The sequence below is a fragment of the Lonchura striata genome, chromosome 1 (genome assembly GCF_046129695.1).
Source record: "Lonchura striata isolate bLonStr1 chromosome 1, bLonStr1.mat, whole genome shotgun sequence".
Classification (NCBI taxonomy): Eukaryota; Metazoa; Chordata; class Aves; order Passeriformes; family Estrildidae; genus Lonchura; species Lonchura striata.
The window spans coordinates 41,188,505-41,211,655 of NC_134603.1; the positions used below are offsets into that span (position 1 = coordinate 41,188,505).

Consider the following 23,151-nt stretch of genomic DNA (forward strand, 5'->3'; position numbering starts at 1 on the left):
AGCCAGCCCTTGCTGCTCTCAAACAAGATTACTTCACCCAATGTAGGTATCAGATGATGTATTTAACACAAACAGAAGGAAATGCATTTTAGAAATATAATCACATTGCAGAGCTCAATGCCATAATGTATTGCAAAAATCAAAGGCATAAAAACAAGCTACTTAGAAAGAAGCTTTTGAGAACAAGAGCATTAGCATCTATTAAATATGGAGATGCAGGTTTCATCTCAAACTGCAAAAGGTGCTAAGCACTAGAGGCAAATCGAAAGATCACCCATCATCTCCTCACATACCAGCCCAGCTGATGTCAGAGGAGAATATGAGCCAAGGTGGACCTAAAAAGACTTTTATGAAAGCTCCTATTTCATGTCTCTGTCAGCTGCCTTGGAACTAATAATGCAATTTCTCCAACAAGGCAATTCTCTAGGGCATGCATTTGTCAACCAAGAAATCAAGTTTCAACCTTCAGAATTTCTTTACCTGCACAAATCTGATCCTGGAAGGTACTGGGAAAATCGTGAATGAAGAAGTGGAATTAATCGAAGATCACACCACCTCTTCTCCCACCTAAGTCCTGGCGATGCTGGCCATGAGGAACATGATAATGTATCCTGAAAAACATTAAAAGGTTCTTTTCAGTTTTGAACTTCATTTTAAGTAGTCAGCAGATTTAGAAAGAATGAGATAGACTTCAAAGACTTATATTTAATTTGGCAGTGTTCCATTTTTTCCAAATCACTTGTCATTAGTTTTAGTGAGCACTGGAAAGATTCTGAATAGGACCTCTAAATTATTCACAATACAACCATAATTCAGTTGTTTCCTGTGGCTCTGTACACATTTACATACGTATCTTTTCTAATGATATCTCAAAACACGGTAATTGGGAACGGAATTTAACATGCAATAAAAACTGTCAAAATTGTCAAAACTACATGCTGAAGTGATGAATATTTTAATTTTACCTACTTACAGAAGACATTGCTTATATGAAAACTGAACTTTATCATGTTTATGATGATATCTACAAAGAATGAGTATTTAAACACAGAGTCTAATTTGATCAGTATTTTTAAAGAATATAGGTTTGCATGAGAAATGCTTATAAAAAGTTAAATTATCAACATCTGTGTCAAAAAATACAACACCTTTCTTTACAAAATGCTTTATAAAATAGTGCTAATGATGATGTTATTTTTATGAGAGAGCACAGTTCTTCAAAGTACCTTCTCATAGCAACAAAAGATGAGGAAAAGGCTGAGGTATTTAACCACATCTTCTTTACCACAGTCTTTAATAGTAAGACCAGATATTTGCCTGGTAGCAAACCTCTGAGCTGGGAGACAGGGATAGGGAGAGAGTGAAGCCACCATAACCCAAGGGGAAATGGTCAGTGACCTGCTGCAGAAGTTAGGCATACACAGGCCTATGTGGCCAGATGGGACCCACCAAAGGATAGTGAGGGAGCTGGCACAGGTGCTCAGCGAATCCCTTTCCATCATTTACCAGCAGTCCTGGCTAACAGGTCTCAGCTGACAGGAAATTGGCCAACATGATGCCATCTACGAGACAGGCTAGAAGGAGGATCTGGGGAACTACAGGCCTGTCAGCCAGACCTGTGGCAGGTCATGGAACAGATCATCCTAAGTGCAATCCCACAGCATGTACAGGACAACGAGGGAATCAGGCTCAGCAATAAATTACATAAATTATATGCAATAAACCATAAATAACATGTTTATGAAAGGCACCTCCTGCCTGACCAGCCTGATCTCCTCTTACGACCAGGTGACCAATCTAGTGGATGAGGGAAAGGCTGTAGATGTTGTTAACCTGGAGTTTAGTAAAGCCTTTGGCACAGCAGTCTCCTGGAGAAACTGTCTGCTTGTGGCTTCAATGGGTACACAGTACACTGGGTAAAAACATGGCTGGATGGAGAGGCCAGAGAGTGGTGGTGAATGGGGATACATCCCTTTGGTGGACAGTCATGACTGGTGTTGTCTAGGGCTCAGTGTTGGGGCTGGCACTGTTTAATATTTAATACTGATGATCTGGAAGAGGGGATGAAGTGCACCGTGAGTTCATAGCTGACATCAAGTTGGGTAGGACTGCTGATCTGCTGGAGGGTAGGAAGGCTCTGCAGGCTGAATCAATGGACTGAGGTCAATTGTATGAGATTCACAAGACAAAGTTCCAGGTCTTGCACTTTTGTTACAACCCCAGGCAGCATAACAGTCTGGAGGCAGAGTACCTGGAAACCTACACGATGAGAAAGGACCTTGAGGTGCTGGTCAACAGCAGCTGAACATGAGCCAGTGTGTGCCCAGGTGGCAAAAAAGGCCATCAGCATCCTGACTTGATCAGAAATAGTCCAGTAGGACCAGGGCAGTGACTGTCCCCCTGATTTGGCACTGGTGAGGCCACACCACGAGTGCCATATTTAGTTCTGTGCCCCTCACTCCAACAAGGACATTGAGGTGCTGCAGCGTGTCCAGAAATGGGCAACATGGCTGGGAAAGGGTCTGGAGACAAGTCCTGTGAGAAGCAGCTGGGGGAGCTGAGGTTGTTTAGCCTGGAGAAAGGAAGGCTCAGGGAGAACTTATCACTCTCCACAGCCACCTGAAATTAGGCTGTAGCCAGGTGGGGGGGTGGCCTCTTCTCCCAAAAAACAAGTGACAGTATATCATGATATACATAAAATTAAACCTGTTGATTTACATTATTTTTAATCTCAAATTTCATAGTTTTTCTTACTGGTATCTTCTATAATATAAATGTTATCAAAATTAAGTGCACCTTCTATTTTTCTAGAGGGTGCATTCTGTGTAGGATCTATGGAATTATAAAGCTTTGAACTTTACTTTTTCATATATGTTCATATATCTTTTATGTATATGAAACAAAATATCACAATAAATATGTTAGCTGAGCAGCAAGCCTTTCATAGGTAGTTCACTTATTTAAAACACTGAATTTCTGGTAAGAAATTCCACAGATTCAAAAAAAATAAATAAATTATTGGCTTGGAAGATTACCCTAGGATGTTGTTTTGAACATCCTGAATTTTTAATGTTTTCTTTCTGTTTCTGAGAACCTTTCTTCACCTGTGATTAAACTTAGGGAAAAGATGAAATGCAGTAAAAGTTCAGGTACAAACTGTAGGCCTAGACATGGCTACAAGAAAAATCTTAACCCTAACTTTAGACTGCATAACTCTGTGAACTGTTGACAAAAGACCAAAGTCTTTTCTACTCCAAGTTCTGAGTCAAAAGCATCCTTCAAGTGAATTAACAGGACTACAAATTCAGAAACAAGACTGTGGCTGTACATCTCAGAATCATGGAATGTCTGAGTTGGATGGGACCCACAAGGATAATCAAGTCCAACTCTTGTCCCCGCACAGGACATCTCCAACAATCTCACAATGTTCCTGAGAGTTTTTTCAAATTCTTCTTGCCCTCTGTCAGGATGATGCTTTGACCACTTCCCTGGGGAGCCTGTTCCATTGCTCAACTATCCTCTAAGCAAAGAACCTTTCTCTAGTATCCAACCTAAACCTTGCAGCTGCAACATTCCCTTGGGTCCTGTCACTGCTGACCACAGAGAAGAGATCAGTGTCTACCTCTCTTCTTCCCCTCACAAGGAAGTTGTAACTGCAATGAGGTCTCCCTTCAGTCCCCTCTTCTCCAGGCTGAACAGACCAAGTGACCTCAGCCTCTTCTCATATAGCTTCTCCTCCAGACCCTTCACCATCTTTGCTGATCATTAATCAAAATGTTGATGAGCACTGGGCCTAAGATACAGCAGAACCTCAGTAGTGACCAGTCACCAGCCGAAATTCACTCTCTTAACTACAACTTTTTTGTTGGTTTTGTGTCCAACCATGAGCCAGTTGCTCACCGATCCAGCTGTCATAATTCCTCCTAGGGAATATTCTGAGAAAAAAGGAAGAGCCGTGGCATAAGAGTTGAACATAACTTAGGAATTCATAGCAAGGTTTGGTTTTATGAAGAACTCTGTTCCCATGACAAGGGGACATGTCAGAATCACATCTTGGTCTTCGCTTGAAAATTTAATTTAGGGAATTATAGACTCATTATACTAGATTATATTATTTCAACTGAAAGAAAAACAATTGTTTGCAGTGAATTATTGTCAGTTCAAATGGAAACTACAGCTCATTTAGATCAGTTTTGACACCTGCAAAAAAAGAATTCACAAATGAAAGCATGCTTTTTATCATAAAAGCAAAATTAGAATTGTAGCAGCTAGTCGAATAAATCACCTTTGGATCAACTGACATAGCCTTTTTACATACATATATACATACCTATATAGACTCCTGAGACAAGTCTGCTTTTGCTGTTGCTGCACAAGTTACATATATTTTTATTGTTATTTGATATCAATTTTATTGATGTTACTATTTATAAATTCCACTTCCTAAAATGTGCATAATTCTGAAGGGTTTTCCAAATTATAACTGTATTTAAATCTGTGGTATTGATATTTAAATCTGTGGGCTGCTATTTAAAATTTTAATAGAAAAATATGAAAGTGCAATAAAACAAGATGGAAACTGGAAATAGCTGCTCAGTATGGCTTACATATCAGGTTTTAAAACATTTAAAATTATGATCTATACTGGTTTATTTTTTCTGTGCTTTTTCTATTTTAATCTATCACAAAGCCAAATACTCATCAAAAGAACCTTTAGAACTATTTAAAATAAAGAAAATTTTGCATTTTCTAGCTAAGAAAAAATTTTAAAGTCCCTTGTTGCACTTCAAAGGCATCTTTTAGTAAATATCTGAACAGACATCTGTAGCATTTTATCCCAGAGACACTCTGCTGCATGTTATCCCACTTCAGTTATGGTTTTAAGTACACATTACCAGAAGTAAACACTTTCACCTCAAAAATAGGGAAAAACATACAACTAATCATCTTTTGCCAAGAGTTTTAGTTAATGCATACAATATAAGTAATGGAAAATACTATCAAAAACTTTTCTTATTTTTTATAAATAGGTATATTTTCACTTTAAGAATTTTAATTCCTGTGCAGAGAAAAAAATGCAGAAGGAAAATCTTTAGCAAAATCCATACTGCCCAAGTAAACAGTAATCACATGCATCCAGACACAATCTCAGCTGTAATAATTTGTCACATTCCTTCCCATAATTTCTGGCTACTCGTTTTTCCTTTATTAGTACTTCCACTTAGCTATTATACTATAATTATTCTCTTGTGTGATTCCATCAAGCTCTTACCGTGTTGTTGGGGTGGTAGTTGAGATGCAAACCACTGTCACACAGAGGAGAGGATGTGCCACTGCTTTGGTCACTGGGAGCACCTAATACAAATACAAATTCACATGAAAACTCTCCTTTAATTTGTGACAACATAATTCAAATTTGCATATGTATGTATGCATTCTCCCCAAACCCAAATAACTTCTATCATATATAACATTAATTTACTTTCTCCATTTAGCCAGTATTGGTTCTCTGGCTTGAGTGGATTGCCTTTGTAAACTATATGGAGGCTCAAGAAAACATTTCCTGGTGCTTTGATTAAAAAAAATTAATGCTCTCTTGGTAACGAAAAAAAACCCCAATGTTTCTTTAAAATTTGACAGTAAAAGGGAAATGTGTACTTTCTCTGTTGGTTTTTACTTGAAGGAATTTGTCAGATAACTCTTGTTAGTCTCAGTGGAGTTAACAGTTCTAAATGTTCTTGTAATAGTTTAGGAAACTAGAGAGCTACACCTCAAAAGTGACATGAGAGGATCCATGAAAATACACATTCCTGTGCATCACTAAGGCTACTCTGTGGTGCCACAGCCTCTCCTAAAAGAGACAAAGGTACTGGGATATATTTTTATTTAAGAATAGAGTGTTCTGTTTTTTTCCTTGTTTAGTTTAAATTTAATACATAAGCAAAAGAAAAAGAAAATATTCCATAAAATGTTTGTATAAAATGCTATTTCATTATTTTGATTATTTAATTCCTGCTGATTTAAAATCAAGGGCTATAAGTATTAAAATAAAATATTTATTTTTTCGTTGCTTTAAAATTGAGCAATTTAGTTCACTCTCTTAGGGAGAAAAAAGCAGAACGAAAGCAGAGGTGGCAAAAGGCACAGGCTGATATATAAATATGCTTAGATATGCTGCAATTGTCTATAATTATGCATCCACACTTACAATTTAATATAATTAAAGGAAGACAGCTGTCTCCATATGACTCTCATGGGGCAAGTTCTCTAAAACTCAGTTTGGACTAAAAGAAAATACTTTTAATTCCAGAGTAATTTATTCTTAGGTAGACATCTCCACCCAAGCTTCTGAATTTTAAACAACAAAATCCTCTAAATATATACACACAATCTCATTTTCACATTTACAAGAAAAAACTCCCTGGGACTAAATACTAGCTGATACTGCCCAAAAAATTAATTTTAAATACTCTGCACCAGGATATGAGCTATTGCAAACTAATATAATTCTACTGTTTTACTCACAACTTTATTGATTCACACCAGCCAAATGCTTGGTTATCTGTTTTTCAACCGTAGATAGCGATTTTTCTCTTGAGGTCAATGTTAACACAAGCTCTGGCAATAGGAGCAACTCATATTTAGACAGCAATGCTGATTGTAAAAGCTGCTGTCAATCACCCCCAATGCACAGTAGTTTCAGAAGCTGCAGGTGTTCATGGGTATGGAATTGAAGGTTCTTTGGTCATGTAATAAAGGCTTACATGCACAATCTTCATTCAGCGGCAGTTTGAGAAAAGCAGGTGCTCTTTTCAGAAAGGACACAGTTAGGGTCACTTCTTCCCCTGCATTGCGAAGGACTTGTACCTGGAAAAGAAATAAAGACAGACACCTTGAAATAAATTTATCACCAAAATGCATTAGCAAATGTCAGCAACACCACACAGCTCTCCTATACTAGAATATAACTGATTAGCAGTTTATTGCAATTAAATTTGTTTGACAAGAAAGCAAGATGTGAAGCTTGCTATGTGCTTGTCTATCGTGTTTCTCACCACACATACAGATACAGTGAATTGGGTGAGGGAGGCATTACTGTCCTGTTTTAGTACTGGCTTTGACCTGTGCTATTGCAGAACTTGCTCCTTGAATATTCATATTATATTCATCCATACATATTCAGCTATGTAACTCCTTCTTTCAGGTCTGGAATCATCCCCCCATACATGTATGTATTTAAAAAAATAAATACATATTTTCTCTTTGCATATATATTTTCTCCTCTTATAAATCCTCAACTAAAACAACAGCAGTAGTTTTCACAGCTGTACCATAATCCTATGAGCAAGTCCTTCTAACACTCAGAGTTAAATTTAGCTGAGGCACTCCAGCATGGATGAGAGACGTAATCTTCACCACAGACACAGAGGAAAAGAAACTATTTTAAGCCTTAAATCTTAGATAAGTACAAGCTTGGGTTTTGCCAAAGGGCAGCTTGAATTTTGGACACAGAATGTGCAAAGCACCTATCCAGCTGGGAATACTCAGCCTTCCTGTACCTTCCCACTAGTTACCCCTTTGGCTTCTGCTCATCTTTAGCTTTTGTGGGGTACAGCTGTAGACACCCCAAACATTCAGTAGAGTGAGGGACTCCAGGCACTTCCCAAGACTAGCAGTAAGGAAGCATGAAAGCAACTAAGCCAAATGCTGTACTAAATAGCTGAGTTGGAAGTTTGAACTGGCTTACGAGAGCCAAAAAGAACCAGATCTGTTTCAGAGAACAACCATTTCCTGTTCTGGCTCTATAACTTCAAAATTCTTCAAGGGCTGATTTAATTTGGATGTACAATGACAGAAGATTGCACCATGCCTTTCTTTGAGTGACTGTGTTCATACTGTGCAGACAGCCAGCTCACAGGCAGCTGAGAGCTGCTGTGAGAGAGAGCTGCTACACAGTGAGACATTAAGGGAATTATTTTAAACTAGAACATATCTGCTCCCTTTCTCCTGTGTAGCTGGTTAACATACAAGTAACCCTTCTGTCATACTGCTGCTTGTGAGAAAGCCTCGTAAATAATATATGAAGTACTGCTATTCTTTAATTATGCTTGTCAATAATCTACTCAACAGATTTATTTACATGCATGCGTATAACTATACATTGGGATGCTTTCACATGGAACCACTGCATTATGCTGTAAACTTAAAGCAATTCTTCAGGAAAAAATGTCAACTTTGCCTTGAAACACAGTATTGCCTACTCCATGCTGCTTGCCACAGAGGACTAACAATATCATGACAAAATATTTGATTCAGTAACTGAACTTTTAGGGTCTTCATTGTTTAAAATAGCACAGTGGTTGCCAACACACATTTTGAAGTTTAATATGTATTTATATGTATATGTGCTAATAAACACAGAAACATCACAACAGACTGCATGCCAAAAACTTCATCTGTAACACAGAATCATAGAATTATTTAGGTTGAGACATGAGTCTCTTTGAGTAGCAGTTCCCAGTTCTGATGCATTTTCTATCTTAAAATTTGTAAGCAGCAATTATTTCTTAGAAAGATGACTTGTAATGTGCAGAAAAGTAGACCAAGACTCTGAAGTGCTGAATTCAACCAGATATACCATCCTATATCCTCATTATTTTCCTCTCTTATGTAGCAGTCACACAGTTCACAGTAGTCAGAGCCAAAGCAGAAACTTACAGGTGTGTACTCTGCATTGTTTCGACAGATGTGGCTAGACAAAGTGCAGGAAAATACTGCAGGAAAATACAGCTACTCTCTCTGCTGTTAAAAAAAGGTATTTCTTTTTACTCAGGAAGAGAGAATAAATAAGTAAAGAAGTTACAGCATTACTTCCTTTAATTTATAAAGTCACCTTTTAAGATAAGAATAAGTGGATATTATCTGTGAAAGAAGCTGAGACAGTAACTGCCCTAAATCATTCTTCCCAGAGTCTAAATGACTTCACTTGATAATATATTGCTTTGTAAGGCCTGCAAGGGGCCATAAGTAGCCTACTGTGACTTTTTCCTCTAACCTCTCTCCCCCTCACAACTCTTTATCTCATAGGATGAAAACTTTAAGATGGAACACATTTCAGTTTAAATCAGCAATACTTATTCAGTGAACTGTATTTTGGAGTGTATGAAGCATATAATCCAGAAAGTGACTAGATTTTGACATGCAGAATAAAGACTAAAGAAAGATAAAGGATTAAAAGAGAAAATTACTAGGTAATGATTACAACAAAGAGCAGATGAGTTATCAATTCCATTTTGCTTACTTTCTAGTCATTAACAAAGCCATTCGAGGAAATAAGGTTAGGTGAAGTAAATGAGAATTTTAATTACTTTATTGTCTTTTTCTAGCTTTCAGTTGAAAGCTTTACTGTTATTTTACATTCTTTGTCTTTAATTTACATATGAAATGAAAAATCAAATTACTAAAGATAATGCTAGCCACAAATAACATATCAGTACTGAATTTAAATTAGGGCCTCATTCCCACTGTGTATAAATGGTTAACAAAAGTCAATATTACTGAAATATAGCTATATAAGTAAAGAGATGTTCAGTTCACTACTGCTAATAAATAAGCCACCTCTAAATTTTCATAAAATAAAAATATTTAAACATTCTGCAATCCTGGTTGATGGCAAGTGGAATATGAGTCAACAGTGCCCTGGCAGCCAGAAGGGCCAACCATGTCTCCTGGGCACAGCATCTCCAGCTGGACAAGGAGGAGATTGTCCTGTTCTGCTCTGCTCTGCACTGGGGCAGCCTCACCTTGAGTGCTGGGGGTAATGTAGGGCATCCCAATATTTAAAAAGACATCAAGCTATTAGAGAGTGTCTAAAAGAGAGCCATGAGGATGGTGAAGGGTCTGGAGGTGAAACCTTACGAGGTCACTTGGTATGTTCAGCCTGAAAGCGAGGAGACTGAGGGGAGAACTCACTATGGTCTTCAACACCCTCAGGACAGGAAGAAGAGAAGCAGAGCAAGTACCAATCTCTTCACTCCCAGGATCAGTGACAGGACTCGAGGAAACAGCATGAAACTGAGTCAGGAGAGGTTTAGTTTGGCTGTCACTAAAAGATTTTGCACCCAGACAGTAGCTGAACACTGGCTTCCCCAGGGAAGTGGTAACAGCACCAAGCCTGACAGAGTTTGAGAAATGTTAGGACAACACCCTGAGGCACAAGTTATGATTCTTGGACTTGATGTTCTTGATGGGTCACTTTGAACTCAACATATTCTATGATTCTATGACTTTCCCTAGTACACAAAAAGATGTAACTAGATCCAACCTGGACAAAGTGAAGAAGAAACTTGGTTTTGAGGGAATACTAATTTTGATTAAATATAAAAGCATGTTTTCAAAAATTTCAAATCAACAATGTAGTAATCTCCTAAGATGATTTTTATCATATATCAAGAGTTTGGCAAAGGTGATAAAAATTCCCAGAGCTAAATCCAAGGCATATTTGTATAACAAAAATTTAACTCGGTAGTAGACCTAACATGCCCAGTTTCTCACTAGGTTATATATTCCCATTGTATGCCATAGAGAAAATCCCTTCAGAAGAGATCTGGCAATTTCTAAAGCAATGTGTCCTAAATCATAGAAAATGCATAATCAGACATCACTAAAAGGATTTGCTTATTGCTTGTATCATTAAAAGGTAATGATCTGTTTTATTTTCAGAGGCTATATTCAAGATAGTCTATTTGAGACTAGTCAAGATACAGTTTTTTTGTTAATATTGTTGAGATATTCTATGAAGCCTCAGATTTTAGGCATATTAATTTACCTATGTCGAGTTTTAATTTTTCTAGTTAGAAATGAATAATAGTAGCACTTGATATGTTGACATAGAAATTGTATGGATTAAATGATGAAAAGATATTTAGTACTGCTGCTACTACTTTATTTAGCTTTATGTTTTAATTTCAGCTACTGAGTAGTACCAGCTATCCATTTGTTGGGCATCCATGTAACAGGAAGAAGTCATTACACTGAAAAATCTCAACATCTCCTCATCAACATTATGGCTATATTAAATTCATGCTGCTGTTTTAAAAATCACATGTATATATATATATATATATATATATATATATATATATATATATATATATACATATATTTAATTCAGAATGAGTTCATGTGGAAAGAACTGCACAAACAGAAACTTTAAATATTGTCAATAAACTTCCTTATGCAAAGTATAGCCTTAATACCAGTGGGGCCAAGAATTAATTTACTTCTACCATAAATAGCCCTACATAAAGTTAGGTTGTTCATGAATGAAGTGAGATAGGCAAAAAACCCAGTTGTGCATATCTGAGCCAGTAGCTGTGTGAAATAGTGACATTAAAAGAGTCAGTGTTTCTGGAGCAACAGGGACTATATTTCTATACAATTACTGTAATGAATGTTAAGAGGTCTATTTGAAAAAGCAAATTTTATGGTGATGTGTGGTATTGCTGAAGAAAATATCTACATTGTAACAACGCTAATCTGAATTTTTAATAATGTCTACAATTATACTGCCTTTTAATTTTATAAACCCTTTTACATTCTCAGTTCAAGAAAACATTTGAGCATATGCTGAAGTCTCTCTCAATATATTCAGGAAAGCAATGAAGCATGAAGTCCCTCTGACTTCAGTAAGTATTCTTTCCTGAATAAGACTGTAAATTCCCCCTCAAATTACCAGTGAAATTTACCCACCAATAAAGTGGTAAGGATTTAAAACAGAACACTTATTTAGATCCCAAAGTCTATGTTCTCTTGAATTGAAGCAAATTTCACTTTTCAGTTTTTAAAAAAAAATTAAATTTATTGGTGATTACCTTGAACTATACACATTGGGAAAACAAAAAAAAAGAAAAGGTAGGAGACATCACAACACACAAGTATCAATTCCATCACCAGATAACAAAACACAAATTTTAACACAATCACACAAAGGTCAAAAGCTACAAGGCTTCATGCACACAATTGTCTTGAATTTGTGTTTATTTTAAAAGTCAACCGCTTTATTTAGTTAAAGTGCCATGTAGTTAATACAGAATTATTAGTAACACATCAGTGCATAGTGAGTTTTTAATTCTTATGATCTATTATTTATCACAGTATTTTCCAATAATTCAAGTTAATCAAGAAATATAATATCAAGAGATATCAAAGCTTTTTTCCTTCAGAAAATGTCTCTTTCTAATATAGAGAGAGAAACTAGAGCACTATTTTATGACAGAAGTTCCTACCCAGATTGCACAACTAAAAGTATAATTCAGACTATAGTTTGACACTATCACAATTGTACATTTTAAATTTTTGCTGTCTGACTCCAAAAGCCATGTTAGATATATAGACATGAACTCAAAGGGCTGCACACTAGAACTGGGGGCTATCTCAAACAAGGGGTCAGGAACTGCAGGGCAGAATGGTGCACTTCCCAAGAACACAGGCACACCCTTCTATTCTGAGCTCTCTTCTGCTTGTAACCTGCTACTAGCACTGTTTTGAAAAAGTGTAGGGGGATGCAGTAACATAGGAATTTACAGGTAGGAAAGTCACCCTCCAGTACCCACCACTAAAGACTTATTCTGAAAAGTGCACATAGATGTTTATGGACCTACGAGATAACACAGCAATGGAATTGAAGCAGTGCTTGCTTACTGAATGTTCCAGCTACTAAAGCACTACACCAAAGATCATTTCAGAGTAACGTACACAGAGATTCAGGGTTTGATGCCTTTTGACAAGTCCCACCAGACTGGGCACTTAGAAGGAAAATTACTCTTGATCCCAGGTGACAGCACATGTTTTAGCTAGACCATTAGGTGGTTTCTCAGACGTACAGCATCATACCAGTCATATAGATATATTCAGGCTTCCTTCATTGATCCTTGCTCTACCTGTTTTCACAGACTCATGGGCCTTAGTCACAGAAGTACCAGAACATGCAACATGCAACATGTAACATGCAACCTCAAGACCGTTGTATAGAGCATTATAGAAAACTAAGTAATCCTCCTTTAAAAAAAGATTTTATCTTCTTTCAAGCCTACATGCCAAGTAGGCTGCTTATATTAAGTAACACTGAGAGACATGTACAGAATTTCCTTCACAGGAATAACTAAAATAATCAGATGTAAGCAATATGAATAAGTGTAATGAGGAAGTAGAAGAAAGAGATTAATAAAAATTTATAGAAAACATAATTAACCTATAAAATAAAAAAACATCCACCAGGTAATAGAAGATCAAATATAGATCACCCAGAGGACATAGATTCCTGCCTGTTCTTTCTTCAATGCACAAAAAGAATATGGTTTCAAACTTTTAAGTCTAACACTTGTGGAATGGAGCGCTTCCAAGTTTGTCTAAAAGGTGTGACAACAGCTTTCTGAAACTCTTTAACCTTTCATATGTTCCCAATAAACACAAAAATGTTTATTGCTCTTTGTCGTGGTTTGACATGGAAAGAGAATTTTTCCGGAAGGAAGAGGTCAATTTAGATATTGACCAATTGAAAGTAGACACGCCTCTGAGAACACAGAGGGGTTGAAAGCAGAATTCCCAGGGGAACTCGCTCTCTTTGGTTCCGGTCAGCGTGCAGTGCAAACCTCCCCTGCCCAGCCACGAGCTGGGTAGGGGAGGGGAAGCCCATGGCCTGAGAAAGGTAGGCTGAAAGCCCCAAGGGTGGTGAAAGGACTGGAACCGGGCTGGTCCCTGCAGATGGAAGGGTGGAAGAAATCTGGGATGTCTCCATTTCCCCCCCCCAGAGTTCCTCTCCCGAGAGGGAGAGAGAAAGCCGCAAGGAAGGAGGAGCGGGGGGAGCTGCTGCAAGGTGCCCAGTTGTGTGGGAGTTGCTGGATGTCCGAGCATCGAGCCATCCTGGGAGTTCGGACTTTTAACCCTTCCTTGAGAAATGAAAGCTTTGTGAATTTTCCTTTCCCCTCCTCGGTTTGAAAGAGAGGAAGAGGGACACCTTGGACCCTGGGATGGGATGTTGGAAGGAGGAATTCTAGATGGGAGGGGGACAAGGAGTGGCTTTTGGCTGGACTTTTCCGTGTTAGCCACAACCTGAACCAAATCTTCTCCTTCAAGAGGGACTGTGTTTTGGGAGGATGCCAGTGAGTCAAGAGATCTGCTTCAGCTGGGAGAAAGACAAAATTGCAGTGGACAGAGAAAAGGTTAGGGGGGTTGTGGTGGCGCCCCCTTGCCCTGGAAAGGAAAAAGAAGAGAAGAAGATCTCTGTTCTTGAGCCCTCGGCCCCAGGGGAAAATGGGGGGGACTGTGGTCCCAAACAATGAAAAACTGAACTGTTGTTTTCTCCCCTCTTGGCAGGGCATCCTTGAAAGGAAAAAATCCTAAAGGCAGTCTGTCCATCCATGCATTGTGGTGACAGCACTGTGCATGGAAAGGAGAAGGGTCACCATGGCAAACTTTTTTCTCCAGGCGGTGCCATGTGTGACATGGAAACACAGGATGTGGAGCTGTGTTTCTTGGGGGGTCTGTGGCACAGGAGAGACTCTGTTCCCTCGATGGACTGAGTATCGGTTGTTTGAAGGGTGGAAACCTGATTGGGGTCCAGATTGTGTCTCGCTGTGGTTTGTTGGAGTTGGGTGGTGGGGGGAAGAATGTTTTGCAAGGTTTTCATTTGGATCTTTGTGTGTTTTTTTTTTTTCCCCTTCTTTAGTTTTCTCTTTTCTTTTGTAGTAGTAGTTTAATAAAGTTTTTTTCCTGTTATTAAGCTTGGGTCTGCTTTGCTCTATTCTAGATTCCACTTCACAGCATTCAAGGTAGGGATCACATTTTCATGGGGGCACTGGCATTGTGCCAGTGTCAAACCATGACACTCTTTCAATCAGAATAGTAGTATGCTGCAACTAATTATTGCTTAGCTGCATGTTTATGCTTTGAGAAGTAATACAGTAGTGCCTTAACAAAAGGTATCAATGAAAAAAAAAAAAAAAATTAAAAGAATATTCTGCAGCATTTTCCTTTTTTTCTTCCCTTAATCTTAGTATCAATAATATCACACATAAAAATACTGCTATAAGTGCCTAATTGGCATTCTTAAGTCATGTACCCTAATTTTGAATTCTGTTTCACTAAAAGCTGCATGCACTGGTCATTGTAGTTCATATTAAATAATTAGAAGGCCATTACTACAATACACAAACTTTGAAATGCAAAGAATTAAAAAATGCTTTGTCTTCCAAAACTGAGAACACACCCTGGAGACCATGACTCATAGGTCATATGGGACATCATGGGTCCTTGAACTGAAATTTTTCATACCATATTCTGAAATACAAAAACTAACAACTTAAATAGATTCCAACTATAATAAACTATTTACCATGATTGCCAGTATATTCTTTGAATCATCCTAACTGGTGGTTGATTCTAATGCAAATTTTAATTTTAATATCAAACAATGGGTCCTGTTAATGATTCTCAACCTATGGACTACTACTTGTATGGGACTGTGATCCATAGAAGAAATACACAAAGATGCATTTAATAGCCATTCAGCTCTACATGATAGGCAGCTATTCAGGACAAGAAAATACCTATGAAAACACACAAAAAAACCCAAAACCAAAGAACTAGAAGACTTCAAGCCAAACTGTTTCCAAGCTTTATGAGTTTTTTTGGTGTATCTATTTGTAGTGAGTACATGCCAGAGTTCAGAATTGCCTATCTTTGTTTTCACATTATCTACTCCATGAATGGCTCTACTTCTCCAGCATTATTCAACTACAGTAAATGAACTTTGTAGTTCCACGGTTTTACAGAGTTCTCCACTTTAAACACTCACAGATGTTTCACTTTTTAAATGTGATTATGTATTTGGCTGCTGGGCACTTTCTGTCGAAGCTAATTCATGAACACATATTTTTGAATTAGATATGTAATGGCTTCCAAAATAACTAGCCAAGAGGAACAAGGTAAATCTCTTAAAAACACTGAAAATGACAGAAACACCAATAGAATTTTTCCCAGTGTGCTTGAAATTAAGGAGCATGTAATTTACATTTTTTTCATATGAAATAGGAAACTTGAATACTTTTGGACAATAAAAAACTTTAAGATATTTAAAGCCTGTAGAAAGAATAGTGTGGCCAGCAGCAGGACCAACAAGGTCACTCTAACTCTGTACTTGGCTCTGGTGAGGCCACACCTTGAGTGCTGTGTCCAGTTCTGGGCCCTCAGTTTGGGAAGGACATTGAGACGCTGGAGCGCATCCAGAGGAGGCAACGAGGCTGGTGAGGAGCTTGGAACACAAACCCTGTGAGGAAGAACTGAGAGATCTGGGGGTGTTTCTCCTGGAGAAAAGGAGACTCAAAGGTGACCTTATCACTCTCTACAACTCCCTGAAACGTGGTTGCAGTCAGGTAAGGGTTGGTCTCTTTCTCCAGGAAGCAACTGCCAGAACCAGAGGACACAATCTTAAGCTGAATATCTTCAGGGGAATATTGGTTGGATACCAGGAAAAAACTTTCTTACAAAAAGAGCGATAAAGTATTGGAATGGTATGCCCAGGGAGGTGGTGGGGTCACCAGCCCTGGATGTGTCCAAAAAAAGACTGTATGTGGCACTCAGTGCCATGGTTTGGTTGAAGTGTTAGGGCTGGGTTGGACTCAGTCATTTTCAAGGTCTCTTCCCACCTAGTGATTCTGTGTGATGTGTGATTCTAACTGTGTATTATAACTTCATGACACTTACAAAATCCTCACTTCTATTTAGGCAACCTGCTCAACCCCACCAAATGTTCTAAATCCACAAACCTAATTCTGGTTTCAACTCGTTTGATTTACATGTATGTCTCATCTTCACATACAACACACTTTCATTACAACTGTATATACATCAGTAAGCAGAGCTCAGAAATTTACACAGAAGCCAGATTTTGTTTGGGATCAATTGAATCGACATTGTCAAAAACAGCTGTTGACTAAAGCTTCTTTGGGAGAAATGTGTGAACCACTTAAGCAAAAAAAACTCCTACAAAAATGGGAGAAGCATTTACACCGGTGTCGCAACAGCACCTGCTGACTTCTACACAGCTTTCCACAGGCTTGCACAGCATCATGTGGGCAGTGGTGTACACAGCCAGATGAATGACTGGCTTTCCCATCAATCTACAGAGGATTTCTTAATTAAGACACAAGTTTTTTGGACTTCATAATAATTGGAAAGCAACCATGATGGAAGTCTATGCTGACAATGTTGTTTGGGGCTTTTTTTCCCTTTCGGTTAATTATGGAGAATATTCAGGAAAAGTTGTCAACATCTGTAGAACCTGCAACACGTTTTAAGCAGACTCCAGAGGCTTTGCACATTTACCCTCAAAGATACGACATAAAAATTCAAAGATTTTTTTCTTTTAAGCAGGTCATATTTTAATACTTAGACAATATGCAGAAATTCTTCCTACTCATCATACCTGCACAAAACCCTTGTGAAATCAATCTTTATTACTCATACAAATAGTATCATTTTAGTGGATTTTTTAATATAAATATAATATAAAGTGTTGAACATAAGCCAGAACTGTAATTTACTAATTATTTGTAGGGTACCAACCAATTCTTGGTGGTGCTATTCTCTAATAAGAGTTTCAGATAGCAAGAGATCAATAAAATCATCTTTAAATGAAAGCACATAAATTTAATAAAACACATTCTCTTGGACTAAAAAAAAATATATATTATTTAAGGTATGTATAATATACACCAACTAAATATTGCATTACAGATTTCCCCAATATCTATTTAAGCCAGTTTTTGATTATTATCCATCAACATGCAAAGAAATGACAGACTATATGGGAATAATGCTTTCTGGTCATAAAAGCTGCCCCAAACAAATAAACTCTGTGCTGTATACAGGTCAGAGATTCAGTCATTAAATTACTAATAAATGAAATGTGAAAACCAGCACAACAGGTAATAATATCAGTATCTGTTATGTAGAATACTAAGATTTGGCTTGTGAACTGCAAGTGTTACAGCATACAATGCATGATAATGCAATGAGTATTCTAGAAAAAAATAGAGTGCATAATGCATGATCTATCCAACAGTGTAAGAGAACACAACATAATCCAGCACATAATCATGAGCTGAATAGAATAAAAACCTTGTATATCATCTCTCAAAAACAAAAGCCATGTCAGCAATTACCCAGGAAAACCTTAGAAGAATGACCTAGTACTTATGACTCTCCACTCCCTATACAAAAGTCACATAAAATACAAAATATAGCAAAAAGCTAAAGACATTACTGTTACATAAAGAAAAATAATAAATATTTACATAATAAAGAACAATTTTCCATTTTTTCTGCATGATTTCTAGACTTACCCAGTTACAATTGGAATGAAGAGCACTAGAAAACCTCATATAAATGGATATGTATTTTTCTTTTGCTAGAACACATTATACTAAAAAAAAAAAGCTTCATACAGAAGTGTTGCTTTTTAAACTTTTTTTTTTTTTTTAAGAAAGGGTAAAAATCAAAACAAAGTAAAAAGTGGAAATGTTTTTTTTTCTAGTAAACCATGACAGAAACTAGAAAATAACTTGGATTTAAAGTCTGAGTCTGGAGGAAAAAAGAAAGATCATTCCCAGAACAAGAGTTTGCTCACACTAATCCCATTGCAAGGTTCAGGTCAAACACACAGCTAGTAGCAAATTTCACATTTACATATTCAATATAAAATTTGCTGTTGGCAAATATGACCTTAATACTTAGTTTCCATGAATAGTCACACTAATCAAGCACCAGAATATAAATGCTCATGAAAAATGAATAAAAAGTGGTCCTAAAGAGTTTGAAATCGAATTCTAATTCTATATTTGAATAAATAGTACTCTACAAACCTACTCCTATTTGTTCATTTCCAAATGTTATCAACTTCAATATGACAAAAAATAAATTCCTGGAAAAATTTGTATTTGAAGTAATGTTTTAGATCAATATAAGCAGTTAATTCTGCTAAGCTTCCCAGCTGCTCAGGATCTAATCTCTGAGTAAGATATTTTAATATTCAGGGAAAGTGCCCAGTGGGAAAAGTTCTCAGCTGAGAACACATAAGAATTCTGTGATTCTGTAACATATTTTTATGCCATTTAATGCAGTGGCAGTTTTTCTGCTCCAGATTGAAGTTGAAGAAATCAACATCTGGTTGAAGTTGAGAAAATGACTTTGTTCTTCAAAAATATTTATAAAAAAGGAAGTCCCCAACTTAATTAAATATGAAAATTCATAATTTTAGGCAAATACACACATATTCTGCTCAACTGGGGTCCAATATAATTATAATTTCAAAATTTCAGAAATCATATTTCCTTAACATTTTTAAGATAATTTTCATCAGTGTTTAAATTTTAAAGGCAAAACTGGATTTGGAGGTACTCATGCTGTATTTTAATTAACTGGAGAACATTGATAGATATTTTGGAAAGAAAAAAGATTAGCATACAATTCCAATGAAGTATAAAAGATAATTTGTATTTCAGCACAATGACAAAAAAGTGCTGAATTACAGTTTTAATCAGTGTATGGCATGAGGTCTTTGTAACTTTCAAAATTAAGCATAAATCTGATCTATTAATCAAAACTGATTAGGCTATTTATCTGATTGCAACCCTTATTTTACCTTTTCTTATTTTCTTAATTAAGAAATAACACCACAGAAATCCATTCTTGCCAGCAGTTAATTACCATTTGAAACTATAAAATCTTATAAAAACAATTATTTATAGACTATCATATAGAGTTAATGTGTTTTCTGAAAAAAAATTTGCAACATCAACAATAAAAGAAAACCAGAATGATTTGTATAATTCTATTACCTTGCTGCTAGGTTATTATGCCAGAATATTACAAATGAATGCACAAACTACAGGCCTCACTTTTAGAAAGTCCAAACCTCTCAAACCTTAACAACTCGAGTTTTACAAATTTCTCTGTGCTCTCATTTTCTATAAAAATTCAGAAAATAAGAAAAACACTGCTGATGCTACACAGCTCCATGATATCTAATGAACAGATGCTTTGACTCAACAAAGCATGCCCCCATTTAGATATCACTTTTCTGTTGAGATATAAAGATCCTGGAATATTCAAAGCTGTAGTTGTAAAAGTAAAATAAAAAAAATTAAATGTCTTAAAGCTTTCAATTCCCAAAGCTCCCAGTGTTTTGGCTGGAAAAAAAAAAAAGAAAAGAAAAAAAAAAAAAAAGAAAACTTTGTTTTACAAATTTGTTGCTGCCATTGTGCAGGTGATTCACTTTACCCTAAAACCTCACTTACTGATCAGTGGAAAGATGCTTTATACAGTCTTTTAAAGCTTGCAATCTTTCATGGTGATGGATATTTAAACAAAATATTTTATTTGTTAGCATTCATTATGCTAAACTTTAGCTGTCACCAACATTCCTCCGCAATCACTGATTCAGAAATCACACAGGACCTGAATTGCAGAGGGGACTTTGAATATGTTTTGCATTTGATTTTCCATGTAAAGATGACTGAATTTAAAATTTTAGAAGAACCTCAAGACATCTGAGAAATGGTGGAGATTTTGTTAAACATGCCTGTCTATTAATTTACCACAGAAGTACTTCATACTCAGAATACTCTAAGAAGGGAAAGCATTTCAGAAAATCTAGAAACATCCTTATTACTTCCTACTGCAAGTCAATGCTTAAATATGGGAGTTTTTTGATGTAGAACAATCCCTTGAACATTCCTTTTAACAGGTCAGCACAATTAGAATCTGTTAAGTACTCTCAATCATTACTGGCTTGACAAGGGCAAGTGAAGTGGAATAGAGCTATGAACATTTCCTAGATCACATTTAAAGATATATGTCATTATCCTGGTAATGCCAATTCAGCCTGAGGAGTGACTATTTCCCATTTTGCTCAGGAAAGTATTAACAGCACAGGGAGGTAACTCTATCAGGTGTCTGCACAAAAATCTAGAGAACATGTAACTGTTGTAATTTTTACTGAAGAGCTTCCCTCAGTAACCAAACCTTCACAGAAGTTCTTCTTGTGACCTGTGAAGCTCTTCCTACTGCAAGCTGTTTTACTAGCCACAGTCTTTCAAACCAGCTAACAAGAAACAGGTAGTACCAAACTGAACTTGTATAACAGCATCAGTACTATCAGGGTAAAAGAAGAAAAAATTAAAATCCAGAAATAGGCCCAGTGCTGACAAACAGATACCAAAACACCAGTACCATACTATACCATACTAGTGGTTGAGAAGTATGGGGTGGGCCATCTGGAAACCTCCATGTATCTGGCTGGAACAGGCCAACACTGGATACTATTGAAAAATTATATAGAGTCCATTCTCCTTTCCTCTTCCTCCTCCACCGAACAAACTGTCAAAAGACAAAGACCCAATGTAGAGAAAAAAAGACCTAAAAATATGCACAGGTGTTAGATAACCCCTGGATTAATAGGTTTTTTAATTTTACTATAGGCAGAACAATGAGATTTCTGAAGAGTTAAATCCGGTATTTTAACTGCTGGAAAGTTGTCAGAAGACTACGTGCGTGCACATTTGCACTTCTTTGAGCATGCCTCATACTTGTGACTCCTCCTGGTTAGTTAAATGAGTATACCTGCTTTCCCACTTCTCTCTCTGGTCCACAACAAGCCATTAGAAATACAGAAGTTACCTTTTGGAGGTGGACATTTACTTTCAGTCTATATCACATGGTTGTTATCTCTTTAAAGAAAACATAACTGATTCCAGTTGGACAGTATTTTCTAGTCTTTATGAGCAAATGAAATCTTCTTAATAGTGACCAGAGAAGAAAATTTCCATGTCCACAGAAGTGTTCATTTTTCCTACATTAAGAATACATTGGAGTGTTTTGTGTCTGTTTAATTTTTCTGCCTTTTGGAGGCTATGCCCAGAAAGAAAAACACTGTGTCCCTGAGCTAGTGTAATTGAGGTTTTAGCTCCATAACTGGGAGATGCTGTGCAGAATGAAATATTTCAAAAACTCTTTTGGAGGGTGAAGTGCACTCATGTACAAATAAACATGAAAATATTTGTATTTGCTTCCTAAGGAAGCAGAGAAACCTGGGCCTTTACACTAAAAATATCAATGTAAACAAGGACACAAACAAAGCATATTTGATGGTACACATTTTAAATCCACTCCTCAACTGTTTATTTTCCTTGCAGCTCAGGCTTTCAGAATTAATAGACCTGTATGACAAAGGAGGAACCAAGGACAGTTATTTGAAGGATGTTATGCTGTAACTGGTGATTCAGTCTTTCACTCTCCCGCTAAACCATAATGGATTTTTGCTTTGAGGACTGTAGCTATGTAATAAGGAAATAACAATATTAATCATGTAGGCTCAGTATTAGTCATGACGGAATGCTCTACTCCCTTCTATTAAAACTTAGCAGTAATGACGAGTAGTTTTAAAAGATGAAATCTTAATAAAATGACTAATAGATCTACAAGTATCTTGAGAAAATAAATTAAAATATAAATTAGGAAGACTAGCAACATATTAACATATTTTAAAAGTCTAACATCATAGTACTTAAATAAATTCAAGTTTTTACAGTTTGGCACAATTTAAAAAAATTGTTTAAACAGTAATAAAACATAGCTAAAACCACATTAGAAAAGCAGATGAACACACATTAAGAATACTGCTTCAGGATATATCCAGATTCCAGGAATTTCCACCACAGAGCTGAAAACAGCTGAAACAGGCTATTTACAGCTGCTAGGTTCTTTTCCACTTGATGGACACTTATTTCAAATCAGTGCTGAAATATTTGACAGATTATTATTAGCTCAAATTTCATGAGCCTTAGGATATTCAATAACAGCTATTTTCATTAATTATGCCAGGATAGCTAAGGCAACATCAGTTTACTAATATTATTATTATTATTATTATTTTTGTAATTACTCAAGCCTTAGAGAGAAAACAGCAGCTGTATGGAACAAGTAAAAGTATTGGATTTCCAGAAAGTTTATATTTCACTTTTAAATTCAGAAGTTAAAAACTGCAGATTGATTATAGTCTTAGAAGTACTGACTGTGCAACTTCCACATTTA

General features: G+C 36.6%; 1 protein-coding gene across 7 annotated transcripts in view; it reads right to left on the bottom strand.

The window, feature by feature from the left end:
* The window catches only part of SNTG1 (syntrophin gamma 1), a 314,340-nt gene that overhangs the window by 99,956 nt on the left and 191,233 nt on the right, over positions 1 to 23,151 (bottom strand). For 5 of the 7 annotated variants that reach the window (XR_013340046.1, XM_077783688.1, XM_077783680.1 and 2 more), the window contains exons 8-11: positions 21,307 to 21,438; positions 6,765 to 6,867; positions 5,273 to 5,355; positions 481 to 611 (exon numbers count right to left, since the gene is read on the bottom strand). Coding sequence is in view for 6 of the 7 variants with exons in the window: in XM_077783688.1 (XP_077639814.1) it covers positions 481 to 611; positions 5,273 to 5,355; positions 6,765 to 6,867; positions 21,307 to 21,438 (449 nt within the window). In the remaining variant the exon portion in view is untranslated. The remainder of the gene's footprint in view (positions 1 to 480; positions 612 to 5,272; positions 5,356 to 6,764; positions 6,868 to 21,306; positions 21,439 to 23,151) is intronic. The other 2 variants (XM_077783696.1, XM_077783692.1) reach the window with 1 other exon arrangement.